This window comes from Geotrypetes seraphini, chromosome 7, assembly GCF_902459505.1.
Source record: "Geotrypetes seraphini chromosome 7, aGeoSer1.1, whole genome shotgun sequence".
In the NCBI taxonomy this organism is placed as follows: Eukaryota; Metazoa; Chordata; class Amphibia; order Gymnophiona; family Dermophiidae; genus Geotrypetes; species Geotrypetes seraphini.
The window spans coordinates 31,056,828-31,083,183 of record NC_047090.1 but is presented as its reverse complement, the minus strand read 5'-3'; the positions used below and the strand labels follow the sequence as shown (position 1 = coordinate 31,083,183).

Genomic DNA, 26,356 nt, shown 5'->3' with positions numbered 1-26,356 from the left:
ACCTGATTATGAAAAAAAGCTTAATCGGTGCCGATAATGAACAAGTAGCAGCTCGTAATTGGCAAGATTTACACTAATTGTGTAGTAAGCACTTAACTCGGAAGACACTTATGACTTTCAGGTAGGCGCTTAGTCCAAGGCACCCACAAGAAAGTGTGGGTGGTTAGGGGATGGATTGTGGGTGGGTCCCGGGTGTATTTTGCATGTAGGTGCCTAAACTGGACTTAGCCGCCGGTATTAAGGCCAAGAAAACTCTGGCATAAATAGTGAGCCCCTAAGGTTCAGGCGCCTAAGAACATTTTAGGCGCTGCTAGGCGTGATTCTATAAATGGCGCTAAATTAAGATTGACAAGGGCTATGCGCTGCGTTCCTAGGCACCTAAAATTTATGTGCTGTTTATAGAATCTGGCCCAGAATGCTAATAAAGTACTTTCTATAGGAAAGGCTAGATAGAGGATCATGATATACCTGTTCAAATATTTGACCGTCTTCAATAGTAGCAAAAGGTGAAATCTTCTATACATGAGGAAATTCAAGGATAAGGAGGTCCTAATGGAGAAGGAAGGAAATTATAGAGGAAATATTTCTTTAATAAGAGGGCGGTTGATGCCTGGATCAACCTACTGGCCGAACGATGGCAATTAAACCATTATTGAGACCAGCACAGAAGATGGTGGGGAAGAACTGGTGGGGACTAATAAAAGATATGAAAGAAATGGATGTAATTGAGACAATTGTGAAGGGTGGGGAAAAGATTGACAGGTAGGATAGAAGATATGGGGGAGGGAGTTGGTGTCGGTGTCGGCAATGGGACTGCACAGCTCAACATATTTATAAACGACCTGGAAACTGGTACGACGAGTGAGGTGATTAAATTTGCAGATGATACGAAGTTATTCAGAGTAGTGAAGATGCAGGAGGATTGCGAAGACTTGCAACGTGACATAAACACGCTCGAGAAATGGGCCGCGACATGGCAAATGAGGTTTAACATGGATAAGTGTAAGGTGATGCATGTCGGTAACAAAAATCTTATACACGAATACAGAATGTCCGGTGCAGTACTTGGAGAGACCCCCCAGGAAAGAGACTTGGGAGTACTGGTCGACAAGTCGATGAAGCCATCCGCACAATACGAAGCGGCGGCGGCGAAAAGGGCAAACAGAATGCTGGGAATGATTAAAAAGGGGATCATGAATAGATCGGAGAAGGTTATCATGCCGCTGTACCAGGCCAAGGTATGCCCTCACCTGGAATACTGAGTCCAGCACTGGTCGCCATACATGAAGAAGGACACAGTACTACTCGAAAGGGTCCAGAGAAGAGCAACTAAAATGGTTAAGGGGCTGGAGGAGTTGTCGTACAGTGAGAGATTAGAGAAACTGGGCCTCTTCTCCCTTGAGCAGAGGAGATTGAAAGGGGACATAATTGAAACATTCAAGGTACTGAAGGGAATAGACTTAGTAGATAAAAGACAGGTTGTTCACCCTCTCCAAGGTAGAGAGAACGAGAGGGCACTCCCTAAAGCTGAAAGGGGTAGATTCCGTACAAACGTAAGGAAGTTCTTCTTCACCCAGAGAGTGGTAGAAAACTGGAATGCTCTTCCGGAGACTGTTATAGGGGAAAACACCCTCCAGGGATTCAAGACAAAGTTAGACAAGTTCCTGCTGAACCAGAACATACGCAGGTAAAGCTAGGTAGCGGAAAGAACAGTCACGATATATAATCACATCTTCAACAGGACTACGTCTAAGCAATTGTCAAGTAACATCATTCTTCAATATAGTGCATAGCTTTCTAGTTATAGGGGACATCGATGACAGAAATGTGCAAGACGACCCCCTTTAGAAAGAGTTTTTGATGAGGTTTGAGGAATACTGGCTAAGCTCTCTAGAATATAGAGTCAAAATGATGATTGAGATTTCTGCTGAGACTGAGGTTGTGATTTTTTAAATCTCTACTGCTTCTGCTGTGTAGCTCGAATAGAGGTGTGGTCATATAGTCCTCATGTCTTAATTTTTTTAGTTGCTTCCTCAATTTTATCATCTAAGAGAAAATCCCCCAAACGGGATGTAATCTTTTGTGTTTAAAAGTGTGTTTATGGCTATTTTGTGGGTATCCTGAGTCTCAGTCTCAGTTAGGGCACTGGTCTTTGACCTAAGGGCTGCCATGGGAGCGGACTGTTGGGCATGATGGACCACTGGTCTGACCCAGCAGTGGCAATTCTTATGTTCTTAAATCCAAAATGAAAGCCTATCATTCTGAGCAGACTTGATGGACTCTATGGGGTATTTTTTAAAATGCCTATATATGAGTATATATGTGTATATGTACGAGGGAGTGCTCAAAAGTTCTCAGTCCAACCAACTTCAATAAAGATAGTTATCTTTTTCATTAAGTGCCAATTTACAGAAATGAAATTCTATGTTTTGACATTGTTTCAGATCATTGATAGCACCATATCTATGTCATTCTCTTCTTGGTTGAGCTGAGAACTTTTCAAGTAATAAATCATTTACAGAATATCTTATCCAGTCTTCTTTTGTTTTTCTTGTTGGACTCATTTTACTGTGGACTGCTGGGTCTCTCTTTTGTTTTTTGTTATAAACCAGGACCCAACAAAGTCCGTGATGCGATAAGCTCCTTCGCAGTTTTTCATCTACTAAATTGCATTCTTTTATCCAATTGTGTACCAAATGGTTCCCTAGAATGAGGTTTTAATACCATTATGACCCCTGAGGAAGGAGTGTTCTTTGAAACACGGACCGTGTCGGCTCCTGGTTTATAACCCCATGTGGACCATATTCTTTGGATACAAACTGTTTATTCAATGATTAAAGATTTGGTTTTTTGTACATCATCTCTGCAGTTATCTTTTTTGTTTGCTGTTTGATATATTACTGAGGTTTTCTTGGATTTTCTTTGCTAGTATTAAGCATTCTAACGTTTAGGACTCCCTATTTATGCCAGGGTTTTTCTTGTCCTAAATATCTTTGCCTAAGTTAGGTGCCCAACAGCTCCTAACTCAAAATTAGGTTCCGAACTGAAAAACTCTTAAAACTCAGACTTCACCCTGAGCTAACATGTTTTAAATTATCTGTGTCTAAAGGAAAAAGCAGTATTTGTTGTCCTAGTGATTAAAATCAAAATCTAATCAACAGCTATGAAAAATCTAACTCAATTGTAGAGAAGTCCTCAAACATTAAAATGCAAGCCTGAAGCTTAAAAGGGAGCATCGATGACACGGGCTCAATTCTGAACAAATGGTTGAGGATGAAGAGACATTTGATGCTTTTTTTCACTGAATTAATGGCATTCATGCCAACGTAGGGATACTTGATTCTCCAAAAGATATAGCCTGGCACACTGACTGTTTCCTGTAAGTTATACACAGGAGGAAAAAGACCTCAGACACTCTGCACGTAACATGACGTTTGCTTACTGAAAACCTGAATGCTTTTTAAAAAAAATTTTTCACACTTCTTTGGATTTTTACTATCCCAAAAGCATGCACACTATTTTAAAGCTCATCTTAACAAGAAAACCAAAATTTATCTGGGTAGATAAACCTAACAAGGTCACTGTTTAATCCGTAGGCTTTTTCAGGGGTATTCTTCCACCTGCTAATCTTCATCACCGTAAGCATCATTTAATCTCTAAGGGAGAGGAAGGGATAGCAGATGGCATGAATAGGCAGGCAAGGTAGGCCATATGTTATGTTAATCAGGTTTTCTATTCCGCCTTTACCTATTCAGTTCAACATTGAATTCAGTGGTGTAGTAATAAGGGGCGGTAGTCCGCCCCAGGTGCCCTCTTGGAGAAGACGCCAGCACTCGTCCTTCTCTCCAACCCCCTCCTTCCCCGACTCCCCCACTACTGCACACACACACTGCTTCCCTTCCCCCCCATACCTTTTTAACGTTCGTGGCGTGAGCAGCGATCCCAACCTGCTTCTAATGCCAACGTTCTTCTGATGTTACTTCCTGGACCCGTGTCTAGGAAGTGACGTCGGAGGAAGAGTCAGTGCTGGTGTGAGCAGCAGGCTGGGGTTGCTGCTCGTGCCGCAAACGTTTAAAAGAAGTACGGGGGAAGGGAAGGGGCACATGCGTGGCAGGAGGGGGCAGGGAAGGAGTGGATGGGGTGGGGGCAAAGAAGAGGGTGGGGAGGAGCAACACCGCCATAGGCGCCTCTCACCCTCACTACGCCACTGGTTGGATTACATTACAAGAGGTTGGGTCAGTTATCCAGGAAGATACAATGGACAGTTTGACATGGACATAGAGTTGGTAGTACAGGTAGGTCAGTGCAGTTACTTAAACACCTCCTGTTTTACTAACGCATAGCACAGGTTTTAGCGCCGACGCACATAGGAATTCTATAAGCGTCGGAGCCGTTACGTGTTAATGAAAGAGGGGGACAGTTAGGTCATAGTTACAAGTTCAAGTAGGTCATCTTTGGCTCATCGTTATGTCCCAGGAGTTGCATTGAACAGTTTAGAAATGGACTTTTATAATTACTATTTCAGTTGCTTCAGGGTTGGCTCCCTGTCTTGGTACAGAAATGCTTTTAAAAGTTTTCTGAACCTGAGATAGCGATCAGAGGATCGTAGTGTGAGAGGTAGCTGCGTTTTGCTAATTGATAATGGATGGATTAGGCAATTTGCCTGGTAGACTTTATATTGTTGCATGCTGGGAATTTTAAGTGGAAAAGATTTCCGGTGGAATATCTGTTGGAGGCACCCTGGAGTCGGATGGCCAACTCTGTTAGGTAGTCGGGGGCATTCCCTGTCAGGATCTTAAAAGCAGTGATGCCTAATTTAAACTTGATCCTTACGGTTATGGGCAGCCAGTGTAGTTTCATATAGTAGGGCTGTAGGTGTTCCGATTTCCATAGTCCATATACGAGTCTTACTGCTGCATTTTGAACTAGTTGTAGACACGATAGCAATGTTTTAGAGCAAAGAACTAGTACAGTAGTCTAGTCGAGATAGGATTAGGGATTGCACTAAAATTCGGAAAGCCTCTGTTCCAAAGTATTTTCCGATGGATCTTGGCTTTCTCATCACAAGGAAAGATTGTTTTATTATGACAAAAACTTCTATACCGCAATACCATTAAGTTCTATGCGGTTTATTATCGATTGTGTGTGGCTTTTCATGGATATGATCTTTATCTACAACCGTTATACATATGGTATCAATGCTGATGCATTTTTTTCTTTATGGCTCCATACACTTCTCATAAGTGGCCATACATACTTGACTCCCCCCCCCTTAGATTTTGCTTTTGCTACTTAGTTGGAGAGGCTACTTCAGATAGATAGAGCCACTACATCCATTTGTAACTGCTGCCCACAAGCAGTGATGGGTTTGCTACTCGTGTTTCAATGGCAGGTTCTAAGAAAAATGAAGTTGCCAGTATTACTCCAGGCAACGGAGGGTTGGGATTTGAACCTGAGCCCTCTAGTTTCCAGCCTGCTGCTTTAGCTATTAGGCTACTCGGCTACTCCTCCGCCTGCCTATTACTATATGGTCCATTTAAAACTATTTTACCACAAATTCATGAAGCCTCTGTCCTAGGGTTCCCATATTTGATGATGGAGAAACCTGGATGCATGGCCCCGCCCCATTCGACTCCCAGACCACCTTGTTCTACCTCTAACCTGCCCAGTTCCGCCTCTAGCCCCATTCTACCTCCAGCCCCGCCCCCCAAAAGCACATCTCTTTCTTTTTCCTGACCTCTAGACCACAACTGGAGGGCCTCTAGCATGCGTGGATGCATGTGACATCATCTGTGTATGCTTGTTAAAGGCCCTCCAGATGCGGACCAACTGCCGGATTTTGGAAATTCCATCACCCTGCTCTGTCCAACTATGCAAGTGCCTTCAAAAGAGATAAACAGATCATCTCAGCTGCTGTATCCACATGTATCCACGCTTGAGGAGCATCAGGGAAGACGAGGCCTTCATCGATGGTGTCATCCAGGAGCTGTCCCATATCACAGACCAGACCCATGACAAGTCCATCCCCGTGACACCCAAACCTCCAGCTTTAGATTCAACAATTGGGGTACAGGAAATGATTGGAGATGCTGGATCCTGGCAGCTGGTAACATCTTCCTCTTCTTTCTTTTCTCACAAACAGGGTAGTTCTACATCAACCCCACAACTCACCCTAAGAAACAGATTCCAGATCTTACAAGATGGAACCGCTGAGGAGGTACCAGAAGAGGCTCGAGAAGATACCCAGCACATAAATTCAGTTCAGGAGCTCACGGTTCAGCCCCCGCGGAAGAAGCGCAGAGTGGTGGTCATTGGGGACTCCATGCTGAGGGGCACTGAGGGACCAATCTGCAGACCGGATATGCATTCCAGAGAGGTCTGCTGTCTCCCTGGAGCCAAGATCAAAGATGTCACCACCTGTCTGGATAAACTTCTAAAACCTCATGATCATTTCCCTATGCTTCTCATCCATGTAGGTACGAACGACACTGCCAGGAGCACCTCGGAGAACATACCCGAAGACTTCGGAGCCCTGGGTAAGAGGTTAAAGCAGATAGGAGCACAGGTGGTCTTCTCATTGATCCTCCAAGTGAGAGACAGAGGCAAAGCAAGAGAAGAGCGTATCAAATGGACTAATGAGTGGCTTCGCAGATGGTGCATAGAGATGAACTTTGGATTCCTAGACCACGGAGAGGCGCTACAGGGACTGCAGGGACCAGACGGACTCCACCTGACCAGGAGAGGTAAAAACGTATTTGGACATCGACTAGCCCGCCTACTTCGTAAGGCTTTAAACTAGGTAAGTTGGGGGAGGGTATCCACTCACATTCCAGAGCAGTAAGAAACTATCCTGAGGTGGCGAGCCACAACCACACTTCTGAGTCCAAGGTAAGTACCCATACTATACAAGATAAAATGGGAGTCACACTAAATCAGAAGGGAATCTCTTCACAGGGACTTAACAACAATAAGGTATGGAGGGCAATGTATGTTAATGCACACAGTTTGGGCAACAAAATTCTGGAATTGGAGACTGAAATAATGAACGCAGACCTGGATGTGGTGGCAATATCTGAGACTTGGTTCACGGACTCGCACGGGTGGGATATGGTTATACCGGGCTACAACTTGCTTCGTCGAGACAGAGAGGGAAAGTTAGGAGGAGGGGTAGCACTATACATTAAAGAAAACATCAAGACTACCAGAATCACAGATGTTAGATACTCCGGGGAATCCCTCTGGGTGAACCTGGCCAGAGGGAACGAAAAATGCTTATACCTTGGTGTGGTATATAGACCTCCTAGACAACAGGAAGACAAGGACATAGAACTGATCGAGGATATAGAGAATATCACTTTGCGCGGGGACACAGTTCTGCTAGGAGACTTCAACATGCCCGATGCAGATTGGAACACACTCTCTGCGACTACCTCTGGCAGCAGAAGAATATTAACCTCCATAAAGGCAGCACGACTCAAACAAATGGTACTGGAGCCCACTAGAAACCAGGTGATACTAGACCTGGTACTCACCAACGGAGACAGCGTCACAGAAGTATTGGTAGGAGATACGCTAGCCTCCAGCAACCATAACATGGTATGGCTTAACCTCAGATGGGGTTTCTCTAGATCAAATACAGTGACGAGAGTCCTCAACTTTAAAGGCACAGACTTCGAACACATGGGAGATTTTGTCCACCGGGAGCTGCAGAACCAAGCACAAACCGACAACGTGGAGAATATGTGGTCGACTCTGAAATCCACCTTGCATGAAGCAATAAATCGCTATGTAAAAAAGGTCAGCAAAAGTCGGAGAAACAAGAGACCCCAGTGGTTCAGTACTGAAATTTCGGACCTCGTTAAGGAGAAGAAAAAAGCATTTATCGCCTACAAACATTTAGGAAAGCAGGAGGCAAAAGAAGACTATCAGGACAGGACTAAAGCTGTCAAGAAGGCAGTCAGAGAGGCCAAGCTCCGAATAGAGGAGAATCTAGCGCGGAACATTAAGAAAGGGGATAAATCCTTCTTTAGGTATATTAGTGACAGGAAAAGAAACAAAGATGGGATAGAACGACTCAGGAAATCGGACGGGAATTATGCAGAATCGGATTCCACTAAGGCCGAGCTACTAAATGAATACTTCTGCTCGGTTTTCACCTGTGAGGCACCGGGATCCGGTCCACATTTACAGACAAGGGAAAGCCAGAAAGACCCGTTTCAAGACTTCAAGTTTACGCCCAGTAGCGTCTACTGCGAACTTTCAAGACTCAAAGTGAACAAAGCCATGGGACCAGACAACCTACACCCCAGGGTGCTCAGAGAGTTGAGTGAAGTCCTGGCGGAACCATTGTCTGTACTCTTCAATCTCTCCCTAAGCACGGGAAGAGTCCCCTTGGACTGGAAAACAGCTAACGTTATTCCACTCCACAAAAAGGGCTGCAGGACAGAGACGGCAAATTACAGACCGGTGAGTCTCACATCCATAGTATGCAAGCTTATGGAAACACTAATCAAACAGAAACTTGATACAATACTGGATGAAGAAAATCTACATGATCCCCATCAGCATGGATTTACCAAGGGCAGGTCCTGCCAATCAAATCTGATTAGCTTCTTCGACTGGGTAACAAGACAACTGGATGCCGGGGAGTCCCTGGACGTAGTGTATTTGGACTTCAGCAAAGCTTTTGATAGCGTCCCACACCGCAGGTTATTGAACAAGTTGAAATCGCTGGGATTAGGAGAAACACTAGCTGCATGGGTTAAAGATTGGCTGAGCGGTAGAATTCAGAGGGTGATGGTAAATGGTACCCCATCCAGAACATCGGATGTGACCAGTGGAGTGCCACAAGGCTCGGTCTTAGGTCCAATCCTATTCAACATATTCATAAGTGATATGACCCAAGGGCTCAGAAGAAAAATATCATTGTTCGCCGATGACGCCAAACTGTGCAACATAGTAGGTAAAAGCACTATGCCTGACAGTATGACGCAGGACCTACTACTATTAGAACAATGGTCATCGACTTGGCAGCTCAACTTCAATGCTAAAAAATGCAAAGTGATGCACCTGGGTAAAAGAAATCTGTGCAGGACTTACACGTTAAATGGTGAGACCTTAGTTAGGACCACGGAAGAACGGGATTTAGGAGTAATCATTAGTGATGACATGAAAGCTGCCAATCAAGTGGAAAAGGCTTCCTCCAAGGCAAGGCAAATGATGGGTTGTATCCGTAGAGGTTTTATCAGCAGGATGCCAGAGGTCATAATGCCACTGTACAGGTCCATGGTGAGACCTCATTTGGAATATTGTGTTCAATTCTGGAGACCACATTACCAGAAAGATGTGCTGAGAGTTGAGTCAGTTTAGCGGATGGCCACCAGGATGGTCTCGGGGCTCAAGGATCTTCCGTATGAAGTAAGGCTCAATAAATTGCAGCTGTACTCACTTGAAGAACGAAGAGAGAGAGGAGACATGATTGAGACATTTAAATATATCACGGGTCGTATCGAGGTGGAAGAGGATATCTTTCGTCTTATGGGACCTTCGTCCACCAGAGGGCATCCGCTGAAAATCAGGGGAGGGAAATTTCATGGGGACTGAAAGTATTTCTTCACTGAGAGGGTGGTCGATCATTGGAATGAACTCCCACGGCAGGTGATTGAGGCCAACAGCGTGGCAGATTTCAAAAATAAATGGGATATTCATGTGGGATCTCTAATGAGGTAAGGGCAGGAGGTTGGGGGAAGGGTCACTGGAGTGGGCAGACTTGATGGGCTTTGGCCCTTTTCTGCCGTCATTTTTCTATGTTTCTATGTTTTGACGTTTTCCTGCATTATGCTCACACCTGTCTAAATCCATGCACTCCCAACCCATCCTTTTAGATTTTTTTTTTTTTTAAAATTATGCACCTTTACAACTCAGAGTTCAAGGCAAGTAAGAAAGAGGCTATGAAACCCTGCTCCTTCCTCGGGTTAGTTTAGCTCCTCAGACAGAAGGTTTCCTGGAGGAACTTCCAGCACTCCCCCTTCTGGCCAACTGGAAGAAAGGCAAGGACAGCTCAGAAAGGGAAACAGCTTCAGGAGAGGGGGAGTGGAGAAAAGTGTCAACCCAGGAAGGAGAGGAAGAGAGTTTAAAAGGAAGAGCCAGGCCCAGAACCAGGGGTCCCAGAGTGAAGGAAGGATGTGGATTAGGGGAGAACTGTAACTTGTTCCCAACTGAGGCAGGAACCCTTTGAACTGCTTACATAGGAATAAGTAAAAAAGCTGCATTTTCAAACTCTTTCAGAGGTGGGGTTGCACGAACTGGCTGGACGTGAAGGACTATCACCCAAAACTGTGGACTAAACTAAACTGAGAGGGGAAGTGTATTTTGGGAAAGCAGCGGGTTTCTGTGAGGAAAACAGACCCCTAATTCTGTGTAAATAAAAGCTTATTCTTATTTATTTATTTCGTTAGTTCTCTATACCGTTCTCCCAAAGGAGCCCAGATTGGTTTACATGAATTTATTCAGGTACTCAAGCATTTTTCTCACAATCTATCTAATGTACCTGGGGCAATGGGGGGGATTAAAGAGCAAATTCTATAAGAAGCGCCCAAAAGTTAGGTGCCTAATTAGGTACTGCTCAGCGCGATTCAAGCACAATTGGGTGCTGTTTAGTGAATCACGCTGAGCGGAACCTACTTTGGAGGCGCCCAAGAAATAGGCCAGCTCTAGGCGCAACTAAAAGTTAGAGCAGCGATTCTGCAACAAGGCACCTAACACGTAGCCACGCCCATGCCTAATATGCACAGCGCCTATTTTTTTTTTGAAGGCCGCCTAAAATTTTTAGAGGCGCCTTGTTGCAGCATCGCGCTGTCTTGATAGGCGCCTACGTTTCAATCAGTGCTGATTAAAAAGCTTCACTGAGCTTGTTTTTCAATTTAGAGAGGCGCCTATCGAGTTGGGCGCCTCCGAAATAGATGGCCAACTTTAGGCGCTGGTTCCAGAATTTGGGCCTAAGTGACTTGCCCAGGGTCACAAGGAGCAGCGTGGGTTTTGAATCCACAATCCCAGGGTGCTCAGGCTGTAGCTTGAACCACTTCGCCACACTCCCCCCCACCACATTCTCCTACCTCCCCAGGCTGCTTGTTAGAATTTGTGTGAATCTTGTTGGAGTAACCGGGCTATGGCTGTTACAGTCAGGTACACAAATTCCATGCCCAGGGCAGCTTCCATTCCAAGGGCTAGATTTACTAATGTGTACCATGCGTGTTAACACATGTCAATGCAAATGATATACTTTGGCCGAGCTCCCATGGCTGTAAAACAATGCATGTTAACTCATGTAGCTTTAGGCTTTGAAAAATAATGGGGCTTGCATCACTTAACTTACATTAAATCACATTAGTAAATCTAGAACCAAGTTTCTACCTGTGATGAGAGGTTAAGTGACTTACCCAAGATCAGAAGGAGATAGTGTCGGTGGAAAAAGCAGGATTTGAACCCTGGTTTCCTTGGTTTGCAGCTTATTACTCTGGCCACTAAGGTACTGCTTCCTCTTTTTTTTTCTTCCTCCCATCTTCTCACCTCTTCATTTTGCCTACTCTCCTCTCTTTATTCCCCAGTAGTCCACTCCGTTCAAAATCCCAGCGCCCACATAGTTTCCCCTCCTACCTTGCTCATCGCCTGCTTTTATGATCATTTCGGTTGAAGCTTGATTTCTCATCGCAGAATATTAACTATACGAACATTAAGAGCATGACAAACCCATGCTGGTCATATCAAGACCATCCTGTCTGCAAGAGTGACCAGACCAGGTCACAAGCACCCAGCAGATCTCAAAAATTTGATTTCATTCTCGTAGTGCTTTTCAGGGTTGAGCAGTGGCTTTTTAAAAATTCTACAAGAGGGTGCCGAAAAGTTCTCAGCCCAACCGAGAAGAGAATGAGGTGGATATGGTCCAATCAATGATCTGAAATCATGTCAAAACATAGAATTTTGTTTCTGCAAATCGGCACTTAACGAAATAAGATAACCCTCTTTTCAGCTACAGTGGTAAAATAACATTCAGAATTTAGGAAAGTGGTTGGTTGGGCTCAGAACTTTTCAACACCCTCTCGTATGTAACAAAAGTGATCCAAGTATAGGACAATCAAGCCCGTGTGACATCACTGCTGAGGCTGGCTCTTATTGGTGGAATGATGCATTATGACATCACAGTTTCAACTCTGGTTATCAGAGACTGAAGCTCTTCACACTACCAGAGGGGTGCTGAAAAGTTCTCAGCCCAACCAAGAAGAGAATGAGGTGGATATGGTCCAATCAATGATCTGAAATCATGTCAAAACATAGAATTTTGTTTCTGCAAATCGGCACTTAACGAAATAAGATAACCCTCTTTTCAGCTACAGTGGTAGAATAACATTCAGAATTTAGGAAAGTGGTTGGTTGGGCTCAGAACTTTTCAACACCCTCTCGTATATAACAAAAGTGATCCAAATATAGGACAATCAAGCCCTTGTGACATCACTGCTGAGGCTGGCTCTTATTGGTGGAATGATGCATTATGACATCACAGTTTCAACTCTGGTTACCAGAGACTGAAGCTCTTCAGACTACCAGAGGGGTGCTGAAAAGTTCTCAGCCCAACCAAGAAGAGAATGAGGTGGATATGGTCCAATCAATGATCTGAAACCATGTCAAAACATAGAATTTTGTTTCTGCAAATTGGCACTTAACGAAATAAGATAACACTTTTCAGCTACAATGGCACAATAACACTCAGAATTTAGGAATCTGGTTGGTTGAGCTCAGAACTTTTCAGCACCCCTTTGTACCTAACTAATGTCTTTTATGGACCTTTCCTCCAGGAACCTATCCAAACTCCTTTTAAATACCATATCCTCTGGCAACAAATTCCACAGCTTAATTATGTGCTCCATGAAAAGCAATGTCTCCTCAAGAACTGTCTGTAATGCTGTGCTCTTCAAAATCATCAGGTTTTAAAGGGTATTTATTACCTCTCCCTACACAAAAGAATAAAACAATTCAATGGGGTTTTTTTTTTAAGTTCAGTGGATGTTCTGTCAGGCTTATAAAGCAGGATTCTTTGCAGGCTGTGAACCAACCCAAGAAACCTCAAGAGATATTGCTTCACTAAAAGCCATTAGAATCTGCAAAGAATCCAGTTTTCTTCCTGATGTATTTGGTTCCTACTGGAAATGACTTCATACCTTAAGGATTTGTCCTCATTCTTTATCTATGAGAAATCCTTAATAACTCAGATGCAAAACTGTATTCTCATTTATCAAATCTAAAATAAGGTTTGTCTCTCTCTCTCTTTTTCAGAGGAGGAAGTTTCTTGATTCCAGGTATGACTAATTGTTTTACTTCAGTTGTTATTGTCGGTGAGAACAGCATTGTGTATGTCTGTCTGTCTGCCTCCAGGAGGTGTCTTCCCCACATACCCCAAGACAGTGCTCCATACGTTCACGAATAAATACACTAATGTGAAATGCATGCAGTATATTATTTGTCAAGATCAGATAGAAATTATTTGCTTAGAAAAGGAGAGGACAAAGAATATTTATTTTTTAAATGGGCTTCATCAATGAGCATTAGAAACGTATCCCTGTGTGTGCAATCATCCCCCCTCCCCCACCCAAAGAGAATTGACTACTCCCAACAAATTTGCCTATAGGAAAGCTTGCTCTCCCACCCCTAGACTCAATCGCCCACTCAAATGCCAAAAAAAAGAACCATACACTGGAAGTTATCTATGAAGGTTCTATGTGCATTAGTGCATTTGTAAACTACTGAACTCTTATATGTGTAGGAATAAAATACAAAGGCATGAATATCATAGACTTAATGACTTATAAATGCTTAGAAGAGATAAACACTGTGGCGTAGTAAGGAGGCGGACCACCCCGGGCGCTGTCCTCACAGGGACGCCAGCACCTCTCCTCCCCCCGCGTACCTCTTGAAAAGTTTGTCACTGCGAGCAGCATCGTACACCTGCTGCTTACACTGGCTTCAGCTTCCTTCTGACATCACTTCCTGGTCATGGAACCAGGATGTGACATCAGAGGGGAGCCGACACTGGCACAAGCAGCATGTGAAAGATACTGTTCTATGCCAGCGAATATTTCAAGAGGTACGTTGGGGTGGGGTGCAGCAGGGAAGAGTAGGGGTAGACAGCATGGTGATGCTGGGTGCCAACCTCCCTCATTATGCCACTGGATAAACAAATCATTCTTCATTTCTCTTAGTGAAAAACACTTCCTGCCGTATATTACCTGAACTGTTCCTTATTCACTTTCCAGATGATGGAGTGACACTAAGATTTCCCAAGCGACTTCATAGACCTAGAAATTTAATTGAGATGATCAATATCTGGGTCAAACACGGACAATTCCTATGTATGCTAGTCTGCCCAGACAGTGGCGTAGCGAGGGTGAGCGGCACCCGGGGCATTGGCGCCCTTCCCCTGCCCTTCCCCGTATCTTTTTAAGTTTGGCCCAAGCAGCCACCAACTTTACTGCCCGCGTCGGCTTTGGTGCTCTCTCTAACGTCACTTCCTAGGTGTAGTCCCAGAAGTGACGTCGGAGAGAGCACCGAAGCCGATGCGGGCAACAAGTTGACTGCTTGCGCCAAAGTTAAAATAAGGTATGGGGGAAGGGGCACATGCACAGCAGGGGGAGGAGGAGGGGTGCCAGTGCCCCAAGCAAGATGGTACCCACCCCCACCCCTACTACACCACTGTGCACAGATTACTTCCTGGGAAGCCTTCAGTTGGTCTCTTGGCCAGTCAATCATTTCTTGATGACCTTGTTATATCAGGTCTACTTGAGTTCAATAGCTGTTGTCTTCCGTACCTACACCAAGAGACAATGCTCTGCATTTCTGTTGTTCCGATAGTTACCAGCTGTCTGGAATTACTCAGACATGTCCTCCTTTTAGAAGACATGTCTGAACGGCATTTCAAAACCCGGCACTTTGTCCGGGTTTTGAAAAGCTTCCACCTTGGGACTTCGTCGGTAGGGCATCTGCCGGATGCAACACGGTGATGTCGTGCGGCATCCGTGCGTGCGCCCTCTTGCCTGACACGATTTTGAAGAAGCTTTTCAAAACTCGAACGTGTCCTCGAAAAGGAGGACAAGTCTGAGGAAATCCGGATGTCTGGTAACCCTACTCATGTGGCCTTCCTGCGCTAATTGTTTAGTGCAGGAACACCCATTCTCCATCCCCCCGACACCCCCCTTCAGAAAAATAAAAATATTTTTAGGCAAATGGTGTCAGTAAAAGCAATCAAAACTGCAAAGGGTTCTATCAACAAGTCAGAGGCTGCATACCTATTTGACTTCTTGAAAGGGCACACTGCAGTTTTTCTGATTGCTTTTATTGACATAGAAACATAGAAGATGACGGCAGAAAAGGGCTACAACCCATCAAGTCTACCCACTCTGCTTACCCACCCCCTGTCTATGCCCTAATGACCCAATTTCCTTATCTTGACCCTCGTAGGGATCCCACATGGGTATCCCATTTATTCTTAAAGTCTGGCACGCTGTCTGCCTCGATCACCTGCACTGGAAGCTTGTTCCTATGACCAACCACTCTCTCTGTGAAGAAATACTTTTTGGTGTCGCCATGAAATTTTCCGCCCCTGAGTTTGAGCGGGTGCCCTCTTGTGGCCGAGGGTCCCTTGAGAAAGAAAATATCATCTTCCACATCGACACGTCCCGTGAGGTACTTAAATGTTTCGATCATGTCTCCCCTCTCCCTACATTCCTCGAGAGTGTAGAGCTGCAATTTGTTCAGTCTCTCTTCGTACGAGAGACCCTTGAGCCCTGAGATCATCCTGGTGGCCGTCCGCTGAACCGATTCAATTCTGCGCACATCTTTACTGTAATGTGGCCTCCAGAATTGCACACAGTACTCCAGATGAGGTCTCACCATGGCCCTGTACAACGGCATTATGACTTCAGGCTTTCGGCTGACGAAACTTCTATTGATACAACCCAATATCTGCCTTGCCTTAGATGAAGCCTTCTCCACTTGATTGGCAGTTTTCATGTCTGCACTGATGATTACTCCTAAATCTCGTTCTGTTGAAATCCTAGTTAAAGTTTCTCCGTTCAAGAAGTACGTCCTGCATGGATTTCCGCTTCCGAGGTGCATGACCTTACATTTCTTAGCATTGAAGCCTAGCTGCCAGGTTGAGGACCAACTTTCCAATGTAAGCAGGTCCTGCGCCATATAATACTGTTTGTCTTGTTTCTTTTCAACGATTGTTTTAGCGACGTAGTCATTCCCCTTATGCAGGTGAATGCCGGAATGTAGTTGTGCCAGATTGTGTGTCTAAGAATTATTTTGTCAATAAAGCCGCCTTGTATCGTACTGTTGTTCTATTTTCTCTGCTCTCGCTTACTACTTCTTGCCTCTGACTTTGATCACCTTTGGTGTGGCCATTCTCTTTTGCTTCTCCGCTAGTCTGGAGGCTGGCGCTTAACAAGCACTTCTTTCACTGGCCAGTTTTCTGGTCCTGTTAGCTGTGGTGGAGAGAAGCCTGGTGGTAGAGCTGTTGCCCCAGGTTGAGGGATTGAGGTTGTGGGATTAAACAGCACTTTTCTTTGTGGCCCAGGGCAAGTCACTTAATCCTCGATTGCCCCAAACACAAAATAAATACCTGTATATATGTAAACCGCTTTGAATATGTAACCGCAAAGTTCCATCTCCTTTCCTATTAAAAAAAATTCAAGTTTTAAGTTTATTATGGTTTCATATACCACTTTAGTATCAAAGCGGTTTACATTATTAAAAAAAAAAAAATTAAAAAACAAACAAGAATAATTAAAAATAAGGGAAAGGACAAACATATGAAAATTTGAATTGGCAAGACATGGTACAGGAGGAAAAAGGGAAGGGTGACAATTTTTAAATAAAAAAATTGAGAAGGTAATGGATAAAACAATATGGAGATGGGTAAGACTTAAGTGAACCATTTATCTAAATCTCCAAAGCATCTTTAGAGAGGTTTTTAGATTAGATTTGAAATGATTAGAGTTCGTTTCTAGTCTTAGCGCTATTTGGGAGAGCCTTGCATAGTGTGGGAGCGACTGCAGAATAAAGGGTTTTGCAAATTGCGACATAAAATAACTGATGAACGGATGGAACAGTAAGAAGATGTCGCCAAGACGATCGTAGTGTAGGCGAGGTTTCGTACGGGATCAGAAGTATGTCGATAAAACGAGGGCGAGTGATTGGCCTGAACTTTGAACACAAGAAAGACAATTTTAAATGTGATTCTGTGAGATGATGGGCAACCAGTGGGCCTTTTTCAAAAAGTTGGCCAAATAGCAACAGTTGACCACTCTATACTACAAGGATCCTAAAGAAAGGAAGTTCCCTGATAGAAGGTCTTGGAGAGAAGGGTTATTTGGCTCACGGATGAAACTCTTAAAATAATGCTTGCAGACTTACTCGGAACAATAAACAGTGTTATATTAACACAAGCTTAGCTAGAATAAGCAATGACTGTTGCTATTGTAATAAGGGTAGATGAAAACGAGCCGAATGCACTGGAGAAACATTTTAGCCACATCCTTTGAAACATTATCTTGTGTTTACTCATGTGGCATGGCAAGTGGCTGTGCCTCACTTTGTATTTTCCCTCCCAGCATAAGCTCACTGGACAGTATTAAGGCAGTTTTATTTGAAGCTAGCACAGGCTCCTCATGTTTTTCATACACAAAACTGTTTGGAACAAAGGGCTAGATTCACTAAGCAAACTGATCGTGTACCGATCGGTTTGCGAGCCCTTAGCGACCAGATTTCCCTCCTGCAGTATTCACTAACCTGTGTAGCGATCCGCTTCCGATGCACACATGCAAATGAGGGGAACTGCATACAAAGTAGGCAGAGATGCGATTCACTAAACTTTTTTTCTATCCGATTGTGCTCACAAAAAGCGACTGCTCAGGACCAGTTGCTGAAGCCCTTTGCGACTGCCCTGCCTTCTAACCTGTCAGCACTCCCCTAACACTATTCCTGCCATGTGCGACTGAAGTATTCTGTTAGCTTGATTTTTCTATGTAGCATTCTGTAGTAATTTGGTTTATTCAGTTTTCACAATAGTGGAGGGGATATTTGTAAAAGGGAGGGGTTTTGTTGATCCTTGCTCTGTATTTTTTGTGTTTATAAAATGACAATTATACAGAATATTGTCTCTTTTTATACTTTAATAAAATAAGTTCAGTATAAAAAACATAACTATTCGAGACTTATGCGGATGGGATCTGGAAGTTTGCAGGGCAGGGACGGGGACCAAGCTCGTGGGAACGGGGCGATAAATTTTTTTCCCCGTGTCATTCTCTAATACTTGGCTCACCTTTCTACATTCTAAAGTGGTGCAGTGTTAAAGCTACAGCCTCAGCACCCTGAGGTTGTGGGTTCAAATCCATACTGCTCTTTGTGACCCTGGGCAAGTCACTTAATCCCCCCCCCCCCATTGCCCCAGGTACATTAGATAGATTGTGAGCCCACCAAGACAGACAGGGAAAATGTTTGAGTACCAGAATAAATTCATGTAAACAGTTCTGAGCTCTCCTGGGAAAATGGTATAGAAAATTTAATAAATAAATAAAATTTCAAAACCCAGCAGTTTTGTCCGGGTTTTGGAAGGCCCCCAAACTCAGGGCTGCATCTGGAGAACCTCCAAACATGCGTGGATGCAATATGATGACATCACACACATCCAGGCATGCATGCGACCTCATTGTGCCACATCCGTGTGTGCTCGGAGGCCCTCCAGCCATGGCCCAGACTGAGGAAAGGAGAAGAGGCGAGATTAGTAGGGGGCGGGGCTGAAGCAGAATGAGGCGGAGCTGGGGCAGAACAGGGCGGTGCCACGTGTCTTTGTATTTATTTTTTTTTCTTGAACAAATCTGGTAACCCTACACCACTGTTACTCACGTGTTTCTAACCCTGCTTTAAAGCTCATTGAAGCTTCACCATTAAAGCCCCCAAGAGGTGAATAACATGCACAACCCAACAAACCATGAAGCGTTTTTGTTTCTGATATGCACAGCCCAAAAGACACTTCACGTTGAAGGGTGCTGACCTTTTTCTGGTTTTTCACTTGCTAAATTCTGCTGCCTTCCAGTCAAGATTCTTCCAAGTGTATTCTAGCAAAAGCAGTTTCTGATCCCCTTATCAAAATAAAATAAGACATTTGAAAAGGCACTTGCGAATTCTGTTTCGGCATGAAATTCAGCGGTTTCCTGTTTCGAGGCTGCTGTAGGAGTCTGTGCAGCTTTTTTTTTGGTTTTTTTGGTGATAAGCTGCTTATTTGCTATGCGAGGAAAATGGAAAACGGTTGAAACGGCCAATAATAAACGACAATGAAAGGAAACAAAAGAATCGAAGCAAATAATACCACAGAAAGCAGGAACCAGGGCAATCAACAAGGAACTTAAAGGATGCAAATAAACAGCAAAGCCAAGGCAAAGCTAAGAGCAGATTAAATTAATTGGGAGGGAAACACTTCTAAAAAGGCACCTAATAAAGCTTGGTAAAACTCATTGCCTTGTAACCGTGCCTCCTCCCCACCCCCACATATACACACATAAAATTTACCATATCTTGATGATGCGATAATTTTCCAACATTAATCTGTTGTACTAAATTAATTATATATTCTATCATCTTGAACATTAAGGGCTCCTTTTACTAAGGTGCAGAATGTACTGACACATCCTGCATAGGGTTGCCAAATATCTTCTTTTTAAAAAAAAAGGACATTTGGCTCCGCCCTATTATGCCCCAGCCCTGCCCTGCCCCCACTCAAGCCTCCTGCCTCCTTCCCTGCAGTCTGCAGGGCCTTGGAGCATGCGTGAGCATCAATGCGATGACATCATGTGCATGCACACATGCATATGATGTCATCACGTCGACATCTGCGCATGCACAGGGGGGGTGTCTCCAGATGCAGCCCCAAGCTGGGGACTTCCAAAACCCGGACAAACTGCCAGGTTTTGGAAATCCCTCCGGGCACCCGAACAGTCCTCTGGTAACCCTAATCCTGCAGTAAGGTTTGAATTAGAGAATGACACGATGACAAAATTCATCACCGTTCCCGTCCCCACGGATAACCGCGGGAAATAATCCCATGTCATTTTCTAGGGTCTATTTCAACCTCGGTCCTTCTACACCAACATTCTTCAAAGCAAAGCTTGCGGGTCAGTGGCTGTGCTTATGTGAGCCAAGGATAATGAAGCCATTGTGACATCACTGATGTGATTGGCTCTTAGGCACTGGTGGAATGAGGCATTATGACATCACAATATCTGCTCTGGATACCAGAGACTGTCATTCTGTAGTGTCTGTTTCAACCTCGGTCCTTCTACACCAGCATTCTTCAAAGCAAAGCTTGCGGGTCAGTGGTTGTGGCCATTCATACTCTGATTCTTCCCTCTCTCCTTAAAGAATGACATGAAGATGGTTTCCCACGGTTATCCGCGGGGACGGGAACGATGATGAAGTATGTCACCGTGTCATTCTCTAGTTTGAATGTGCAAAAAAAATATATTTTTTTTTTCATTTTTCTGGGATGGGGTGTGTCTGGGGATGGAAAGTAGGTGTTTCTGCGCTAATTGGTGCATCTATGTTGCCACATGCTACCTGATTAACACACGATTACCGTGTGAGCCCTTAGGGTCCAATTCTATATATGTCACCTTAAAAATCAGAGACAATTAGAGAGGCATTAAGCACAATTCTATAAAAATTAGGCACCCATTATAAAATCACACTTACTTCTGCCTAAGCATACTTAGGCCGTGTTGAGCATTCTAACATGTAGGTTAGGGTTACCAGATTTTACTCACATAAAAGCCGGATCCATAGCCCCATCCCCATGTCCACCCGGCTCCGCCCCATTCTGCTCAACACATGTCCCATTCTGCCCCAGCCTCACCCCCTCAATCTGTTCTTGACCTCAGGACCGCGTCGGGACGGCATCTGCGCATGCGTGGATGCAATGTGATGACATCACCACGTTGCATGTGCAGATGCCCTCCCGATGCGGTTCCGAGGTGGAAGCTTTTCAAAACGCCAGATAAGGTGCCGGGTTTTGAAAAGCCGTCCGGATGCCCAGACATGGTACAATACAATAAATCCATTTCTAGACCGCAAAACCAAATAGTTCTATGTGGTTCACAAAAGAGTAATAAAGATACAGAAATAATCCGAATCCGAATGAGGAGATCTAATTGCCTATGAATTTGTTAAAGAGGTGGGGCCTTCGATTGCCCTCATTGTTGTTCACACATTGGCCCTCAGCCCCTTTGAGTCTTCTTCTAATTCCAACTCTGGCCTTTCTTCCCCAATACACCTGAAAAATATCTCGTTGCCTCTTTATGGGTTCCTTTTTCAAAACCACTGTAGCGATTCCCCGGCGGCAAATGCACCGAAGCCCATGCAATTCCTGTGGGGTTTGGCGTATTTGCATTGGGAGAATCAGGCTTTGTAAAAGGGGCCCTTGTAACTTTAGCTACCCTGTTTCCCCGAAAATAAGTCCTATCCCGAATATAAGCTCTAGTTAAGATCGACCCCCGAAGGCCTCCTCCCCCCCCATGTCCCCGACACTCCCTAACTCCATTGCTGACAGTAGTGCTGCCCGATTTGCCAGACTCGTTAATTCAGCGACTCCCCCCACCCTGGTGAGACCTGACATACCTCCGCTCCGAGGCTTCCTCCCCCCCCACCATGTGCAGCATCTTTCCTCCATCTCTCACCCATCCCCTTGTGCAGTATCTTTCTATCCCTCCCATCCCCCTGTGCAGCAGAACCCCGCCGACCCTCCAACCATGAGACTGAGGCCTCCAGAAACAGCAGCGGCGGCAGCAGCGCTTTGAACGGGGCCTTCCCTCTGTCATCGCTGCTGTTTTTGGAGGCCTCGGTGGTAGTGTGTCAGTCTCATGGTGGGAGGGTTTAAAAGATGCTGCACAAGGGGATGGGTAAGAGGGGAGGGAAGATGCTGCACAGGAGGGAGGGGGAGAAAGGAAAGAGGAAAAATTGGGGTGGAGGAGAGGAAGAAAGAGAGAGGATTATTGTACATGAATAAAATAAGACATCCCCCCAAAAATAAGACCTAATGTGTTTTTTGGACCCCAAATTAATATGGCACTGTCTTATTTTCAGGGAAACACGCTATTTTCACTCCTGTCATGCTTTTGCCATCGTGATTTCCTTTTGCAGCTCTTTCAGCTTCAGCCTCCTTTCTTTGTGTTCCTTTTTTTTGTGTGATCTTCTGTATTTTGCAAACGATAACCTTTATTTGTCTCGATGTTTGCAGCCACCTCATTAGTGAACCATGTCTGTTTTCTTTTCCTCTTTCTTTTGTTTGCTTTCCTTACATAATGACAAGTAGCCCTTTTTATAGCTCCTTTCAATTTAGCCCACTGTTGTTCACTTCCCTCACTGCCAGCTTCTCTTTCAGCTACTTCCCCATTTTATCAAAGTCATTGTGTTGGAAGTCCAGATCTCTGAGCGTGGTGTGTCTGGACTCCAAGGAAACAAACGCTGGAGATTGTTAGGGGTGGATTCTGGACAGATTTTGGGTGCACTCATTTAGGCCAAGAAAACCCTGGCATAAATGGAGTACGCCTACCTACCGGCACCTAAGATTGCTTTAGCTGCCACTGGGCATAATTCTGTAAATGACAGCTAGCGGATGATTGATACTTGCACTCCATGGTGCCCACCAGTTAGACACTAGAGGATGGCACGGGGACAATTTTTCCCCGTCCCCATGAGTTTTGTCCCCTGTCCCTGCCCCATTCCTATAAGCTCTACCTTAACCCCACGTGCTTTGAACACTTATGATTTTAAAGCGTTTGAGGCTTGTGCAGATGAGGACGGAGCTTAGGCATTGGTGGAATGAGGCCTTATGACATCACAATCTGAGCTCTAGAATGTTGCTACTCATGATTTTAAAGGGTTTGAGGCTTATGCAGATGAGGACGGAGCTTAGGCATTGGTGGAATGAGGCAATATGACATCACAATCTGAGCTCTAGAATGTTGCTACTTATTATTTTAATGCAGGGATCTCAAAGCCCCTCCTCGAGGGCCACAATCCAGTCGGATTTTCAGGAATTTCCCAATGAATATGCATTGAAAGCAGTGCATGCACATAGATCTCATGCATATTCATTGGGGAAATCCTGAAAACCTGACTGGATTGCGGCCCTCAAGGAGGGACTTTGAGACCCCTATTTTAAAGGGTTTGAGGCTTGTGCAGATGACGACGGAGCTTGCAGAAATGGGGCAGGGGCAGGGACAGGAAAAGAACTAGTGGGGACGTGGAAAAATGTGTCCCTGTGTCATTCTCTATTAGACACCATTTATAGAATCAGGGCCTGAGTGCGCATATAGTACTTACATGCTGGTATTTTGCTGACATCGTATTATATCTATGTTATTTGAACTTCAGTGTTGTTAAATATGTCTATTTTTTGATACTGTTTCATGGGAGTCCTATTTGCTGATCTCGAGTTTTATTGTATTTAAATTTGGTCATTTTACTGTTGTTATGTTATATGTTAAATTGTTTCTTTAGCTTGGAGAAGAGACAGCTCAGGAGTGATATGATAAAGGTCTATAAAATAATGAGTGGAGTGGAAAGGTTAGATGTGAATCGCCTGTTCACTCTTTCTAAAAATACTAGGACTAGGGGACATGCGATGAAGCTACTAAGTAGTAGATTTAAAACAAACCGGACAAAATATTTCTTCACACAACATGTAATTAAACTCTGGAATTTGTTGCCAGAGAACTTTTTGAAATCAGTTAGCTTAGCGAGGTTTAAAAAAGGTTTAGGTAATTTCCTAAAAGAGAAGTCCATAGGCCATTACTGAAATGGCTTGGGGAAACCCACTGCTTATTCCTAGAATAAGCAGCATAAAATCCGTTTTAATCCTTGGGATCCTGCCAGGTACTTGTGACCCGGTTGGCCACTGCTGGAAAAAGGATAAATCTTGATAAATCTTCGGTCTATCCCAGTAGGACAATCATACCATTGTGACTTCACTGATGAGGTTGGCTCTTGGGCATTGGTGGGATGAGGCATTATGACATCATAATCTCAGGTCTGGAATTGGAGTGATTGACAGGTGGGTGGACTATTTGGGTTTCTGCCTGGTACTTGGGACCTGGGTTGGCCACTGTTGAAAACAGGATGCTGGGCTTGATGGACCTTTGGTCTGTCCCATTGTAGCAATTTATGTTGTTACATGAGCCAAGTAGGACAATCAAGCCATTGTGACATCACTGATGAGTTTGGCTCTTGGGCATTGGTGGAATGAGGCTTTATGACATCACAATCTCAACTCTGGAATGTTGCTCCTCTTTGGATTTCTGCCAGGTAGTTGGGACCTGGGTTGGCCACTGTTGGAAACTGGGCTTGGTGGACCTTCGGTCTGTCCCAGTATGGCAATTCGTATGTTCTTAAATCTCTTTATAAACCCCTCTTTTATCAGGCTGCGCTAGAGGTTTTTAGTGTGAGCCGCCAAGGTAAGTGCTTCGACACTCATAGGAATTCTATGAGCGTCAGAGCATTTACTGTGCTGGCTCGTGCTAAAAACCTTTAATGCAGCTTGATGAAAGTAGGGTTACCAGACATCTGGATTTACCCAGACATGTCCTCTTTTTAGAGGACACGTCCGGATGGCTTTTCAAAACCCGGCACTTTGGATTTTGAAAGCTTCTAGCTCAGAACCACATCGGGAGGACATCTGCGCATACACGGGTGCAACATGGTAACATCATGCGCGTGCATATGACATCATTGCGTCACACCTACGCATGCACAGATGCCCTCCCGAAGAGGCTCCAAGCATGGGAACAGGTTGAGGTGGCGGGGCTGGGGGCGTGACTTGGGCAGAATGGGGCAGGGCTGTGTGGAACTGGGTGTGCCTGGGGGGCGGGGCCATGGGTCTGGATTTCACACAAGTAAAATCTGGTAACCCTAGAAAAAAGGCGGCCCAAATGCCGTTAATAAATCCCAATAAATAACTGCATTTACTGGGCAGCACTGTCTGTGTGCCAGTTGGCTGACTGGATCCCACAGAAAAATTGGTGATGGGATAATCGTATGCCAGTGCGCTGACAATCCAGCGCCGACAATTCGGCGCAAGACAGAAGCGCACGGGGGAAAAAGTAATTTTTTAAGAGCTCCGATGGGGGGCTTGGGGTGGCAACCCCCCCACACTTTATTGGTTAGTGTTCGCGCTATCGTTGCGAGGGGTGTGGGGGGTGAAACCCACCACATTATAGAGAAAACGGAACTTTTCCCGAAAAAAATCAGAAAAAGTTCCATTTTCGCTATAATGGAAGTTTCCAACCCCCCCGAACCTCCTCCAACAGCAGCGCGAACACTAACCAATAAAGTGGGAGGGGGGTTGCCACCCCAAACCGCCCGTCGGAGCTCTTTAATAATTACTTTTTCCCCCGCGTGCTTCTGTCTTGCGCCGAATTGTCGGTGCTGGATTATCAGCGCGCTGGCGTCTTGCTATGAACCTGACTATGAACCGAAAAATTGGACTCTAAATTGTTAGGACACTGTTGCTATGTTCTGTTTGTCTGCTGCCTGGAAATTAGCTTGCATATAAAGAAGTTAAGGAGCCACAAATATTTGCAAATCTTGCCCTGCCCAAGCCAATAATAAACACACAATCTTTCATCGGAGCACATAAAAATAAATATGAAAAAAAATAAATAAATAGCATAATGAGCGTGTTGGAGCTTTAGATCATAACATATTCCAACTGAAATAATATTTTTAGATGGAAAAAAAGATCCACCAGACTCAGCATCAACAGCTAGCATTGAAAATTAGATACCACGAAAACCCAAAAAAACTCTGCGGAGTGACGATGTTCCTAAATGGACTTTATTTGAAAGTGTCAAAGTTCCAAAGGTACACTGAAATCATCCACATAAAAGTAAATCATCCACATAAGAGCCTTAAAGGACCTAGTCCACTAGGGATACAGGATCCAACACGGTCCGCGTTTTGACAAAAAGTCTTCTTCAGGGGTCCCTGGGGGTCCTATAAAGGTGAGTACGTGGGAAACAAATGTGTGGTGAACCGGAAGTGAGACACTGCTTGCATTTGCAGACTGTGTTGGGTCCTGTATCCCTAGCGGACTAGGTCCTTTAAGGCTCGTATGTGGATGATTTACTTTTATGTGGATGGAATTATTTTATGTGGATGATTTCAGTGTACTTTTGGAACTTTGACACTTTCAAATAAAGTCCATTTAGGAACATCGTCACTCCACAGTTTTTTTTTGTTTTCTCTGAATTTTCTT

General features: G+C 44.5%; 1 protein-coding gene across 3 annotated transcripts in view; it reads left to right on the top strand.

Moving 5' to 3' along the window:
• PLEKHG7 (pleckstrin homology and RhoGEF domain containing G7) overlaps nucleotides 1-26,356 on the top strand; it is a 102,018-nt gene that overhangs the window by 37,718 nt on the left and 37,944 nt on the right. For all 3 annotated transcript variants that reach the window (XM_033953503.1, XM_033953504.1, XM_033953501.1), the window contains exon 3: nucleotides 13,330-13,352. In XM_033953503.1, the coding sequence (XP_033809394.1) occupies nucleotides 13,330-13,352 (23 nt within the window). The remainder of the gene's footprint in view (nucleotides 1-13,329; nucleotides 13,353-26,356) is intronic.